The 13,656-nt window shown below is 30.0% G+C and overlaps 1 protein-coding gene across 9 annotated transcripts in view; it reads left to right on the top strand.

The window, feature by feature from the left end:
- Positions 1-13,656, top strand: part of LOC119679497 (sorbin and SH3 domain-containing protein 1) — a gene marked incomplete at its 5' end in the record, with an annotated part of 43,078 nt that overhangs the window by 10,770 nt on the left and 18,652 nt on the right. For 8 of the 9 annotated variants that reach the window (XM_038091884.1, XM_038091882.1, XM_038091883.1 and 5 more), the window contains 3 exon segments: positions 3,057-3,109; positions 3,165-3,343; positions 8,740-8,799. In XM_038091884.1, coding sequence (XP_037947812.1) covers positions 3,057-3,109; positions 3,165-3,343; positions 8,740-8,799 — 292 coding nt within the window. 9 annotated transcript variants of the gene reach the window in all.

Genomic DNA, 13,656 nt, shown 5'->3' with positions numbered 1-13,656 from the left:
TTAATCTAACTTATTATTTTCAATAGACAGGTTTTTATCGAACAGTAGAAAATTGCAACAACAAATTTTTTCTTTATTATTTTTAATTAAATGAATTTTAGACCCATCATCAGTACTCTTGAAGTTATTTCTAAGATGTTTATAAGTCATCTAAATTTAAATCAATAATGTGAATTAAAAATTCATAAATTCACAAATGTTCATCCTTCACATTTATACCCTTAAATAAATTTAAGCAATGTTAAAAAAATTTTTATTTACTTAATAAATAAATGTTTTAGTAGGAATATTTGTATATCCATTTGCGAGAAATAGTCATACCTATGCTTAGTTATTTTCCAGATGGTGTTAAAATACAATAATTTTTTAATGCAGTACATTAAAATAAATCGATACATCTGTTGATTAATATATAATAAGATGTGTGCATAGCCACATATCCCTGGAAAAAAAAAGAATAATCTGACCAGAGGATAGCACTGACCTTCCTGTTATACTCAGTTAAATTAGTTATACGTTCTGAATACTTAAGTAGGCAAATGAAATAAGTAACGCAGAGCACACTTATCAGTTTATATCCATATCGGTTTCCCATGATCTGAATTATTCAAAGCATAACTGGTTGAAATGGGAACCCGTTTCTGTATATAGCAGATATACTGAAAAATGTCTGTGTTATAACCAGAAAGATAAAGTTGTTGGTCAGAGCACAAAGAGAAAAAAACTACTCCGATATATACAGTGTACGCATTGAGGATGTACCCATAAAAATAAAGTGCTGACATAGTTTTATAATAAGCCTTGTTTTTAAGACTTATTCTCAATTGAAATAAAGTGCTGACATAGTTTTATAATAAGCCTTGTTTTTAAGACTTATTCTCAATTGAAATATTAAGAAAATAATCAACAAAAAAAAATTTAATGATAAACCGGGAGTAAATATCTAATACGTCCCTTATTGTGACCACTATATAGAATAGTTTGATCTTGTAATCGCAGTCATCACGTACATATTCCAGTATGTCTATATATGCTTGCACCTCTGCACACTATCCAGAGTGCTTAACATTTTAGTATATACATTCCTTTAGGGTTACCGTGTGGTATGGCAGCTTCTTATTGTTAATATAAAGAACATAAGTTGCATACAAATTTTAGAAAGATATTGCATATACGTATATCACCTGTGCTTTTAATAATTATGAACGAATTAAAAACAAATATTTTTCTTATGTGCAGCGTAATTTATAGAAATATTCTACAGTATTGCTAAAGAGATATTCGAGGAATAGTAATGTGAATTCCGGGATAGAAACAAATTTAATAGACTAGGTTTTTGTAAACATACAAGCAGTGGTAAAAGACATTGAGTTTGGACTAGACTTGTACTTTTTATTCGTAGACTTTAAATCAGTCTGAAAAATATCGGTAAAATAATAATACAAACAGCTCTTCTGATCCAAAAGATTTTTGCAAGAAAATCCGATTTGTAAATATGCCACTTCAAGTATTGTAATATAACATAAATAATCTGAATCCTATGTTATACAAACAGATTGCACATTAGCACCAATATTGAATCTGATTTTAAATTGCACACTATCATAAATTAAAATAAAGCAATAGTAGAAAACAAATATCTACAATTTTGTGGATTTAGTAATGACCTTGCTCTAATAACTACCACTGATACTATATGGAATAAAACGTTTGTAAAATTTTTCTGTCTTAGAAAACTGGAATAAAACTAAGCACGCCATGAAACTAAAAGTATATTATCTTATATCTTATTCGAAGGCAATTAAACGACTTACATCACATTGGGATATTATTCGTACAACTTTGAAGGTTATATGGTACATATCTTTTTGAATACCTGTGATTGCTATTCAATGAGCAATATACAAACTCGATAAAATGTAACCTGAATATACATATATTGTTTATTAATTTACGAAAAATTATAATTGTGAAACATAATCTATCAATAAAAACATAATTATGTTACTCACATTATTCTGATAAGGTTTGTCATAGTCTATGAGACCTATAGTATAAATTAATGAACTATCTGTTTTAAAATCATGCCAAACTGTGGACGAAATTGATGGTTAAATTGATAAATTAAAGGCGAATCATCTTTAAATTTGAAAATTAGCAACAAGTGAAGTTAGCCGGATACTAGAAGATGGAACCTAAAATAAACTATTAATATATAAGAAATGAGGAAGACGGCGAAAAAAATAGATGAATGAAGTGAATAATTACGTACGACTTTTTCAAGAAAAGCAAAATATTAATAAAAATAAGACTGAGAGTAGAGAAACTCTCAGCCTTAAAGAATTTTTTAGACATGTTTTTGGATAATGAACTGAGAACATATCTACAACTTTTCTATATAAATCATACATATTTTTTTATAATTCTTAATTTGCAACACCATAACACTATCAATTTAACCACATTTTTTTATCTTAACACGAAAGTTATTGTATGTTAACCAAGTTATTGTTCCATTATCTCTATTTCTCTCTTACTAAGACGCTCTTCTGCATTTGCCATTGTGAGAATATATATATTTGTCTCATCCTCATATGTGTATTCTATGTGCACATTTTGATTCATAAATGTATCACATTCGTAATTCAGTGATGTGATTGGACTTTCGAGTTTGTGTTTTTCATTCAATCTAAATATCTTGAACTATTTTCTTTAATTTTTTGTAATTATTCATATTTTTATAAGTATGCATATATCTATATATATTTATTAACTGATATTAACACCTGAACACAAGCTGCAGTGGCTTTTGGATCACTCACCTTTGCCTCGTATAGTTATTGAACTCGCACAAGATGAAAAAGAATTTACTGTAAGTTTTCTAAAATCTATATCTACGAAATATTTATTGTTATTATATATAACTTTCAGTTTAGTTTACTTTAAACAAAAAATATATATGTATGTATTACTTAATTATAATTCTTTTTGAAATTATCTTTTTTTACTCTATTAAAATAAACATTTTTAATATTCACTTCTATCATAATTAACAGCATTTGGATCAAACGAAGCTGTCACCACATTACACTGAAGGAAATCTTTCCAGGTATATTTAAACCGTAAACAGTTATACCAGAAGATATAATCTAATTTTTTTATAGAGCATTAGCCAAAGAATCTGGTTACACCAGTGACTCGAATCTAGTCTTTCGTAAAAAAGAAGTAATACAAGGTAGCCCACTAAGTCCTGTTGAGCAGAAGCAAGCCTATAAGAGTCTACAGGCTGGCGGTGAGCCACCTTTATTAGGTTTTCGCAAGCCAGCTCCAGAGAAACCAAAAGGTTTGTTTAATTTATGTTAAATAATTGCAATCACTCATTTAAGCACGGCACTGTAAAAATATTGAATACACAAAGTGTTGAGTGCTACATGGCTATTCATTACTCAAACTTCTTAACAATTTACTTTAATTATTTTAATTAAATTATTAATTATTGTTAACAAATTTACATAGGTTAAGGTTGTTAACATATCCTTCTTTGTAGTATTACTAACATAAGTTTTTCTGTGTACAGCTATGCAAAAGTATGTTGTTCAAAATGAATCTAATAATTTTAAAGGTGTTGGTTATATACAATAAATGAGTTCAATAATTAATCTGCAAGTAATTTCCATGAATGGTCACAAAACTGCAAAGCAATAGAATTAATTTTCGTCAAATTTCTTGTCCACGTTCTACAGAGTAATAAGTACCAAGATAATGCACAGTTGGATCGATACACTTTCTTAGCGCACCAAGTTGAAAGTGAAAATCTTCTTTCTGTAAAAACTATTAAAACAAAATATTAATGAAAATTTATTTAATATTTTTCATCCACCACAAAAGGATTTCAACAACAATTTGAATACCTTCAAATAACGCCCACACTAACTAAAATACGTGTTCATTGCAGTAAAGAGCTACTCAACAGTCCAGATACTTTTACGAGCAGCCTTGAGCAACAAACTGAAAGAATTTCAGAGAATAAAAACAATATGTGTACGCCATTTGCTAAAACAATGCCGTCGTTTATATCAGTGGAACAAAAAAAGACAATTACAGCACCGCCTGCTCCACCGAACCGCAAATCTTCATGCACTAAAACAATAATTAAAGTAGATACTAGCAGCAGATTATTTAAGGGCCGTACACCTACAAATGTTTCACATAGACATGAACAATGCTTTCAAAGTCCCGAAAGCACTCCACCTGGTATTAGCAAATACAACACGGGCAGCTTAGCTAAACGTACCAAGCCTATTTGTCGTTCAAAGTCAGCTGGTGCAGTTTCTACTCTTTTATCATCAGTCACTTCTACACATAACGCAAAACCTTCTACCAGTCAAAACGTTAGAATTGCACGTTTACAACAGCACTCACGTGTTGGTTCTGTAAGTCCCACACGCAGACAACAACGTATTATATCCCTACGCCAGACTAGTCGTAGTCCTGTGGCTTTCGGAAGAAGTATTTCAAAAGAGCGTTCATTTGCTGAAGAAAAGAAACGCTTAGAAAATACATTACCGTTTAGTAGACATACTTTTGAAGCAAGTACAAATATTTTGCGGGATCCATCTCTCAAGTCACCACGTGATGTTAAGCAAGCAGTGCGTTCCTATGCTGCTTGTTCTGATCACTTACGTAGTAAATCAGTGCCACCGCGCTCCCGACTACCATATAGTAATTCCAATTTTAGTGTTAATACGACAATGCGTCATACAATGTGCATTCCCAAACCTCGTCCTTTAAGTGATGTGTTGTACGTAAGTTCAGTCCATAAAAATGTGCCTAAACCTACTACCCAAAAACCAAAGACAAATGTACACACATTGCCATCTAAGCATACTTCAAAAACTGTATCTACCGTAAGCCTAGCACGTACAGACTCAACATTTTCAGTGGAATCAACAACAACAACAACAACTGCACAACCAAAATCACAACCAAAGGAAAAAATAGTGATCACTACAACAGGAAAAACATCCAGTAAATTGAAATCTCCAGTAAAGGAAGTAAAAAGTAGACGGACTATAGCACTACAAAATAGTAAAAGTGATAGCAGTTTAGCGCATAAAGCAAAAATGAAGAACGTTAGTAAAGTTATTGTTAAGGGTGCTAACATTCCTAAGTCCACTACAACGCCTAAATCCACAAAACCGCGATATAATGTTGAAACCACAAATTTTTATGTTAAGTCATTACCAACAGCAGAAAAAGGTCTTGTTGAAGAGGTTTGCGTTTATGATAATGTGCGTGATAAAACAATTTTCTGGAATGATATTAATGCACAAACGACTTCGCTTACACATCAGACACCTTATTATACATCGTATTATAATTCTCGTAGTTTAAGCCCAACAAGGCACCATACAGTGGAACCCGATACAGAAAACATAAGCAATTATGAGTATGAAGAAACTTCTGAAATAGAAGAACCTAATTGCATTGAAAATCTGGTGTGGCAATATGAACACAAAAATAGAAGACAACCAACAACTCAAGTTATGCAAAACATCACGGACATAGCAAGACCATTATCTCCGCCACCTGTTCCCAGGAGATTTTCGCCGACACGTGAGGTACGCCTACCACAAGCGTCACGTACAATGCGTTCGCCCTCCAGGCGTCGAATCGATAGCCAACGTGTCAACATGAAAAGTGACACCAGCAAAATTATACGAGCCAGCAGCTTAAGCAGCGCGGATGATCGCTCTAAGCGTGGTCTTTACTTATGTGGTGAACTTGCTCACAGTGCAACTTCACTTACATATCTCGATCAACATAGTCCAACGTGCCGTTACCGTAGTAACTCTGAACGTTTTACAGATCTAAATCGATTTTACAGTACTTTAGAGCGTGTTGGACAGTTAGAACGTGCTACTTCGATCACAAATTTTAAACCGATTAGAAAGGATAGTGAATTGTTGGATTTCGAAGAATGGCGAAAAATACGCCTTCATGAACGTGCAGAAAAGGAGTTGAATTATTTAGTGAGCAAACTGAAAGAAGATCAACGATCGAAAGATTTCGTTTTTCGACCAAAAGATGTTGAAGATGTGAAATGGAAAAAAGAGACTGATTTTGGCTTACATACTAAGGAAAAATCAGTGGAAGATTTACGAGAAGATTTTGAAAGAAAAATATTTTTAAAAGAACTCGACTTGCAAAGAAATCGTGACATACTTCACCAACGAGATTATGTTAAACCATATTGGCGACGTAATACAGTTGCAGATTTAACTTCCACTCTAGAAGGAAGAATGCAACCAAATTCTGTTGGTTATGAAGTTGAGGAGAGTGAAGTAGATTTCAGAAATAAAAATGAATTTCAATTGAGTAATAAACTAGTAAGTACTTTGTCCAAGGATCAGATTTGTAAGATAACGCAGCAATTGAATGATATCTATTCCAGTGCTCCTAATAAGGACGCTACTGTAAGTGAAGAATATATTGTGACAGTTAATAAGCCAAGTAAGCATAAAGCTACAACTAATGGATTAAAAGTACGATCTAGCTCCTCTATTACAAAGGAAGATCTTATGGGCCCAGTTATGAGAAAGAAAGAAATTATTTCGAATACATTACCGATACGACATACTACGAAAATACGCGAAAATGTTAATAATATTGAAAAAGATACTATTCCAACAGATCGTATAATAACCGAACCTATTTATAGTCACACCCATCCTACTCGTAGTACGTCACCTGTAGTTTTGGCTCGAGAAACACGTGGTGCTATTGCAGCTAAAAATGCAGAGTCAACATTAATGAAAGCACCAGAAATTCCTCCACCGGCAACATATACTAAGACAACCGTAGACAATTTCAGTTCAGTTTCTGAAGTTAGGAATATTGATAAATCCAGTGGAAAATATCCTTCAAGATCTGATCAGCAACAATATTTAGGCTATAGAAAGGGTGGTCATATCAATGAAGGTCAAACAGAATCAGCTACCTATATGAGTTTACCCAAAACTCTCAAAGAAAATATTTCGCAAAAAATACAATATTTTGAAGACAAACAATATGATGAACCACCGAAAACAATATACCACGCTCGTGAGGATTCATCACCAGATGAAGGAGAAGTAATGCGTGTAATCGAAGAAAATTTAAAAACAAGAGCTAATGAAAATAACTTGAAACACAGACAAATGAGTTCTTCACTTACGGACCTCAAGGACATGTTTGGTGAAAGAAATGTGACACGTGTTAACTTCAATATCCATACACCACCTGATCGACCTCCAGATATACATGTTGATGAACACGACCAACATGAATTTGATATTATTTCAAAAACAGATTACGAATTAAATGATTTTACACCAGATGGCAGCTTAGAAATTTATGATACATATTATCACTCGAATAGTGTTTCACCACAATCGCATGAGTCTTCATATTTGCATCGTGTTCACACTGGAGAAGTGCAGAAAATGAAAGAAAAATTTGAGAGTATTAATTGCCAAACTGAACAGAATGATTTTTTTGGGGTTAGTTCGCTGAGAAAGGTGCGCAGCGATCCTGAATTTAACACACCATTAAGTTCAGGTTCAAAAGACGCCTTATTTGACGACGATAGTGGTGAGGTCTCATGGTATACTCATAATATCGAAAAGAATGCTGCTTCGACAGTTGAAACAGTAGACAGAGGTCGTAGTCGCATTAAATTAATAACATCACCAACATCACAAAGACATCCACTTATGCCACATATAGATATTATTAGTAAAACAGCTGCACTAAAACAGGAAATACATAAAAAACCCTCACTGCCAAAAAAGACTGTAAGTCCCATACGCAGTAATAGTAGCATCAGTAGTAGTAAGGTTGAACGCATGCGCAATAAATATGAAAATCCAAGTATGAGTAATGGAAAATATATTTCAACTTCAAATCCAGATATCAGTAAAATACCAAGTGTACCACAACATTTAACTGGCGACTGGATTGCACATAAATATCCGAGTCCAAAACAAAACTATATGCCAGGTTGCAGTAATTCACAAAGACGCCATTTACGCAATTTGCGAATGCGACCAAGTTCAACATCGCCACCAAGACCACCAAAATCGGTGGAACACCAACAAAATACACTTAAAACAAATGCTTTGAGGCCACGTTACGGTGACATATTTGCAAATCAACCTTTTGATCCAAAAAAACATCAACCAAAAGCACGTTACGTACCGGATGGAGCGGAGACCACACAATCAAAGAAAACTACTGCACATCCCTCATGCAGCGGACTTTGTGGTAGTTTTCGTAAAAGTACGGCAGTAAAATTTAAAGGTTATTAGAAAGAAACAAGATTAATTGAAATTTATTTCATTTTATTTTTTTATGTAAATTAAAAATATCGAAACATTTAACAATATTTCGAATTAGTATGATACGATATCCTTGTATTTTAAAATAACGAAACCGATTTATCATTGTTGCAATTTGAAATGCTTTCGCTTCATAATACGCTTCGGTGCAGGTTCGAATTAATGCGTTAGTTCTTTCTTACTAATGTCAGTAGTTTTATAGGCGTTCTCTTTAATTACTATATTCATTATATCTTCCTTACAACAACTATTAAAATACATCCGGTTAATTCCTTTTAAATTTTTATGATTATATGTTTCGATAAATTGCGCGAAATTTGGTCCTACCTTCAAAATTATGAAAATGAAACAATGTGAATAGATTCTGATAACAATAGCCCAGTACCACCTCCACTACCCACAAAGGGCATACCACTCTCAGGTGAGTTTTTATTGAATCATTATTAAAAAGTATAGTTTTTCATTAAAATAAATTTTAAATGAGTTCGAAAAACGCTTTCGAATATCGAATTGTATTTGATGTGATATAACCAGCCTTTTTATACATAGGATATGTAAGTTTTAAGCTTATGTTACTATATACTAAAGCTTTTACAAATATGTATGTCTTTATATATTTAGATCGGATGTTATTGTAAAAATTTATTTTAAATCTATATCTTTTATATGAAAATAATTAAGCAATTATTAAAATCATATTTTGTTTTAAGAAAAGCATAAACTATTAGTTAAAACAGTAAGTGCTAACAGTTTTGCCTTTTATAACTTTTGCTAATAATTATTAGCATAATCTGCAAATAATAAGCCATGTCTATAAAAACAGATTTTTTTCAAGTCTTACCATAGATATAGTTGAAATATTTCTAATTATTCTAAAATGTAAAAAGCACGAGTTTTTTGATAAAATAGATTCTAAATTATTGATTTGAATTGTTTTTGATGATATAAAATATTATTTTAAACTAAATAATATGATACATGGAAAAAGTCAAGAACTTTCTCTTACACCATATTTTACTGAATATATAGAGAAACAAACAAGTTCAGATAAGGTGCAGAGAAGAAAATGGATCAGTAACATGTAGGTTACTATTTTAATATTTTCTGTTTTATAATTGATTCATTGGAGACCCAATTTCTCGAATCCTCTAGATTTCTTCTTTTCCTTCTTTTCAAAGAATTTCTTTTCATCCATATATCTGTAACATTTTTTATTTTCCTTTTAAGTTACAATTTTTGACAGAATTTTTGCTACTGTTATAATTTCTCTTCTTAAATTACAAATTAATTATAATTTAATTATAAATTAATTATAATTTAATTATAAATCAATTATAATTTAATTATAAATTAATTATAAATTAATTATAATTTAATTATAAATTAATTATAATTTAAATATAAATTATTTATAAATTAATTATAAAATAATTATAAATTAATTATAATTTCCCTTGAGTTACTCATAACATTTCTTGTAAGATTGCCTAATTTGTTTACTTTCTTAATTTTTGTAGACGTATAAGTCTTTCACTATACTATTGTTGATGTCTGATCAGGTTTTTTGAGATGTTTTAAGGCTATATCTTTTTTTATTTATTTAATTGCCATTTCAAATAAAAAATTAATAGAAATACTTTTAATTTTGTTTTGTGAGTTACTTATGGATTTTCACGGATCTAGATTCAACAATTATTGTTTCTTTTTGCATATAAATTTAATAAAAATTAGATCTCGTCACGGAAAAATAATTGGATCTGAAAAATTATCACAATTTTCGTAATAAGTTTTTACCATTTGTGATGCGATCTATATGGCGAAACATAAATTCAACATGCCATGGAAGATAGTTCCTCCTATATGCGTATATAATAAAAGTATTAGGCGTATGCTATATACGAAATTCAATAATGAAATATTGCTACGAAATTATCTTTATTTATTAAAAATTGAAAAAAAAAGTATTGGCATTAGAATTGAATACAATAACAATTATTGTATTATAAATTTAAGGAACTATTATTTCTTTATAAAGACTTTATGTGAATGATTTATAATTATTATTATTATTATATTATGTTTAAGGATTTTACAGTGCGATCTTCAGATGATAGATAAATTATAGTGTAGAACCTACATTACTGAATCATTTTCTTTTATCTTATAAAACTAATCGAGCTCATCGAGTTACTACTATCGCTTAACATATGCATCACTGCCAGGCAAACTTTCAGCATATATACCATATACACATTAATTACATAAAATAAATTAAAAATAAAAACTTAGATAATAGTTCACATAAAGTCAGTTATGTCCTTAATTATTTCATTTGCATAAAATCTTTAAAACAAAAATGAAAGTCTTAAAAAAGTGAACTCATCACTATACTAATTTAATTAATTTTATTGCAATTAATGCTAATTACTGACTTATCCGACTTGATTATTTTACAACTCTTTTATTAACTTACAAGTCTATAAGTCGTTATTTATTAGGATTATCAAATCAACTGTTGGCTATTATCAAAGAGTATATACACATAGAGTGTGCATGTCGAACAAAATATCAGTCACAAAAATTTTGTTCTACTGGTTTTTTAAAAACCCAGGAATTACTCAATATTTGAGTCCTTTTACTATATGTGTGCAAAGAGACTGCATTTTCATTGATATGTGCACATTATCACACTCAACCGCTCTTTTGGTTATAAATATGCTCTTTTGGATATGAAAACATATGTATATACATATATGCATTTTATATTATGTTCGTTTTCTTTAATTTGTATGTATATTTAAATATGTTTATATTTCGTTTATTAAACTATTTTATATGTTTTGTTCTTTATTATTTTACTAATATTTACAATATTACAATTTAATTTAATTCTAAGAATACTTTCGTTTTGAAAGTATTTTTTAGCTACGTACCCTATTGTGTATCTTAAAGACAATAAATCAATATTTATGTTCTTTGAATTGGAAAATGCATCTGATATAATGCAATTTTCGATGTCATTGCACTCTAGATCAGAGTAGGCTTCTACTGCACAGTTACGAGACACCCTAGAGTTATTTTCATAGAGTTCTATCAAAGAAGAAGAAAGCACATCATCAAGGCACTTGTTATCATTATCCTCACTTATTTCACAATTGGCAACTTTCTTAGCGTATGTATATAATATTAATAATTGAATTTATAAATTATAAGTCACCATTTATATATGATGCAATTTTTTACCTAAATATGTTGTTTTCTAAAAACCTTTACAATAAATAATAAGCAATAAAATAAAAATAACTTAATAATAAAAAACAATAAACTATAAACAATAAACAATAAACAATTGGCTACATTTTTAGCGTATGTATATGATATTATAAGTCACCATTTGTATATGGTGCAATTTTTTACCTAAATATGTTGTTTTTTAAAAACCTGTAGGATTATCCTACTTAATTTAATTTTATTTATTTATAAAAACAAACCGTCAAAAGAATGACAACCTTCCTTTTACTCAATAAAAATATTATTAACTAATTAATTTTCTTTTCATGACCAACTCATCTTATTTTCAATAATTTATTTGTCCGAATTTGCATGGCCAACCTAGATCATGTGAATATGCAACCGCCACAAACCTTTACAATAAATAATAAGCAATAAAATAAAAATAACTTAATAATAAAAAACAATAAACTATTAAAATTAAAAACAAAACCGCAATAAAAGAAGGATTAGCGGGGTGGTCTATAGCGCAACAAGAACAGGTAGTTTGCACTTATATTATCATAGTCGCCATCGTAAGCAATATTTATAATATAATAACTGTCCTTATATTATTACTTATTGAATTTTTTGTTAAACTTTATGAAGTTTACTGAAGCTCATATTTTGCATAATTATTCAGTAATTTCTGAGATCTGAAATATATACAAAACATAGACTGGGAACAGCAAATTTTTGTGATCCTTAAGCATTAGGCATTAGCATTAGTGAAAAAATTTTATGGAAAACTTGTATACATTTTTTGGGTATCGATTGTATTAGATTGTAGTGAAAAAAGTCGTAAAAACACGAGTGATTTTTGCAAATTTTCACTTTTAAATTTAACTGTTAATAAAATTTAAACATGTTTTTATTTAAAAATGGTAACAATATCTTAAGCTGTAAAAAATATAAAAAATAAAATTTTTTCAATTAGTAGATATAAAATTATAAGGGTTCAAATTTCGCCAAAATTGTACGAAATCTCAATTTTGCCAAAATTTCATAAAATTGCGAATAACATACAATAATTTACAAAATATACTGTGCTGTTTACTTCTATACAAATGTTTCAGTTAAACTTGAAAATAAAAATTTCGGTTTTACAGAAAATTCTACATTGAAGAAAAAAAATGGATTGTGAATAAAAAATAAGTTTTTTGGTATTTTTGCAGACATTTATTGCTTTGATATTTTCATAAGTTGCTCTTCTTGATTTCTCAATTGTTAAATGCACCTTTCTACATAAAAATACCAACAACTGTAGTTCAGAGCGCAGAAAAGCAATACAAATTTCTTTAAAACTCATTAAGTATAAAATGCTTTAACACTCCAAACTCTCCCGCATGTTAATGCTGAAAAATTAAAAATTGAGTCACAACGAGTCCATGTGACACAAAAATAACTCAAATACTATTTCCCCGATTTCTGCGACCGATTTTTGTGAAATTGCCTTCACTTCATTTTTAAGATTTTTTGAGTGATGCACACTCTATGTATATATACTCTTTGGTGACACTAACTGAATTAATAACTATCTCAATTAGTATTCAAAGCGGAGTACTCAAAGAAGATTGCTCACCCACTCAATTTTTATGGCCACTTGACAATATTTCACAAGATCAATCGTAAAGAATCGTTTATGTTATAATTATATCATCACTTGTATAGGAGCAAACCATTTATATTAATAATTGCTATTTATGATAGTCCAAGCAATTATTATCATTTTTGCTTAGTTGACCCCATTTAAGCTTTAAAGCCGATTTATGCGCAATAGGAAGTAAAAAGTTGACTATTTTAGTAAGTGACTAATTTGTCCTTAGTACTAAAAATGCAAATTACTATTATTTCAGAAAGAAAGGTTTGCCCTTCTAGTAGCATTGCTTTACGTTGTACGTGCTTTGACTTTTCACAAAGCCGCCTTCACAATATTTAAACAGTTTGGCACACTTATGACATGTACTTATCCTCTTAAAATAAATCTGAGCAAAAAATGTTCTATTTT

The sequence above is a fragment of the Teleopsis dalmanni genome, chromosome 2, assembly GCF_002237135.1.
Source record: "Teleopsis dalmanni isolate 2A chromosome 2, ASM223713v2, whole genome shotgun sequence".
Taxonomy (NCBI): domain Eukaryota; kingdom Metazoa; phylum Arthropoda; class Insecta; order Diptera; family Diopsidae; genus Teleopsis; species Teleopsis dalmanni.
This window is presented reverse-complemented; position numbering and strand designations above follow the sequence as displayed.